Genomic DNA, 2,092 nt, shown 5'->3' with positions numbered 1-2,092 from the left:
TTTGAAGATAATCACTCGATTCGTTCGATTCGAGCGCTGCTAAGTGTTTCAATCATTCAAAATTCGTCAATTGTTGAAGAAATCACTTCGATCCATGTAAGAAATTCTTTCATTTCATTTTTATGATCTGGATTTTTTATTTAGTCATTGCGTTTTACGATATTAGCGGGGGTCCCAGGGGCGGCAGCCCCCTGGCGGGGTCCAAGAGGCAGAGCCCCTGGCTGCGGTTGATTAAATTGCTGTAATAAAAAATGTATCAGAAAAATTAATTTTCTGTAAATTGCCTCTGGAAACTGCATTCGTAAACTGCATTGGTTCAGACAGCTACCATCCCGTGGATATGCCCTATGAAAACTGGTTGAGAACCATCGAAGGTTTCCGGCAAGAAAAATATATTAAAAAAGCAAGGCCTGTAAGCAAGTACGCGAGAAACAACAATTCCCATACCGTGGGGGGACATCTTCGTACGGTAGCACCGCCTATAAAAATGTAATGTTTTATGTATGTGTGCGTGTGTGTAAGCTTTTGTATTTAATGTCTAATCTAAGTGTAATGTTAAACAGAATTTGGATTGGGTACCTACGTATGCTAAAACCCACACGGACAATCAAGGGAATTGGGTTGATCCGGTTGCTGAACAAAATTACGTAAGTATTTCTTTCAAGTATTATTTTCTATAACAAATATATATATACACATATATATTTAATCATCATCTTCGTAAAATACAGCGGAACATACAACAGGCCACAGATGAATGGAGCGGCGATGGTCCTCCAATTGCCCTGTATCAAGAAGCGTTGGGAGAGTGGCGATGATGATACCGCGGGAGGGGGCCTAAACCTTCTTCCAACACGTCCTCGAACACGTCCTCAAACATGTCGTCTTCGCAAGCTCGGACGCAAGAACCCTTTTCCGAGGTAAACTACGCAATTTATAATTTATAAAATGACAAACGAACGCATGTTTCCTTGTTAAATATATGTTCGTAGCGTTAATTAATATGCTAATATACGTTTTGATATCTATTATTGTAGGATTTTGTTAACAGCTTGTTCCAAACTCCGTCATTTTTTAGCCAACTTAACAACTATCTTGCTTCACAAGGGAAAGGAAAAGGAAAGTCAAATGACTACGATTCTGATGACTTATACGATAGAGAATCCGAGGAAGATTGACTTGTTTTAATGTATGATTTTGATTTAATTAAACGTTGTAGGATTATAATGTACGACTAAAACGTAGTTTGCGTTATTTTAATTATATTACCTTTAGTATATGTTCGTGGCGTATGTTTGCGTTGTTTGAAATAGGCAGGTTCTGTTTTTTCGGCCGAAAAAATGGCTGGGTGCCGTAAATAAAGCAGCTGTATTAAAAAAAAAAGACTTTTAGCGGCGACACGTGTCGCCGCTATTGACATGTACCCTTTAGCGACGAAGACCAATACCGGCGACTTTTAGCGACGACAACTGTCGCCGCTAAAGGTTCAAAAGCAATACCGGCGACGCCACCTTTTGCGACGACAGGGGGCCAATAGCGGCCTATCAATACCGGCGACACTTTAGCGACCACAGGTTGCCGGTAAAGGTCAATAGCGGCGACAAATTGGACCAATACCGGCGACACCTGTCGCCGCTAAAGGTGTCCCTTTCTTGTAGTGTGTGACGAGCCTAATAGTGTTACTACTTTGCAGATTAGATCATCTTTATCTTACAATGGTGCTTAGAGATTTATCAAAAGTTAGTCAGCATCCCAACTCAAGTATATTTCGAGTCTTGCTTCTTCAAATACCATATACATATAATAATGCATGCAGCATGCTTGATATGTACCAACTTGACAATCTGGGAGTGATCTAAGAGGCTCCGGCTAGGGGACCCTTTATAGGGGTTCTTTAATTAATGTTTGTAGCGTGATCTGAGCATGGAACAACAAGGACTCGCCTGACTCACCTATCAAGAGTTATTGGGTGAATGAGATGCTTCAACATGTAGAGATAAGTGTTTTAAAGCATATCGGACTTTTGTGCTTTGATTCTTGTAAAAGGTGAAAGAATAGTTCGCTATGTGCTTATTACATGGCTGCGTGCAAA

General features: G+C 40.4%; 1 protein-coding gene across 1 annotated transcript; it reads left to right on the top strand.

The window, feature by feature from the left end:
* Positions 1–340: 340 nt before the first annotated feature.
* Positions 341–1,217, top strand: LOC110863876. The gene is made up of 4 exons (XM_035974076.1): positions 341–489; positions 564–647; positions 732–920; positions 1,038–1,217. The coding sequence occupies exons 1-4, from the start codon at positions 341–343 to the stop codon at positions 1,186–1,188; spliced, it is 573 nt and encodes a 190-aa protein (XP_035829969.1). The 3' UTR covers positions 1,189–1,217.
* Positions 1,218–2,092: the final 875 nt, after the last annotated feature.

The sequence above is a fragment of the Helianthus annuus genome, chromosome 6 (genome assembly GCF_002127325.2).
Source record: "Helianthus annuus cultivar XRQ/B chromosome 6, HanXRQr2.0-SUNRISE, whole genome shotgun sequence".
Classification (NCBI taxonomy): Eukaryota; Viridiplantae; Streptophyta; class Magnoliopsida; order Asterales; family Asteraceae; genus Helianthus; species Helianthus annuus.
This window is presented reverse-complemented; position numbering and strand designations above follow the sequence as displayed.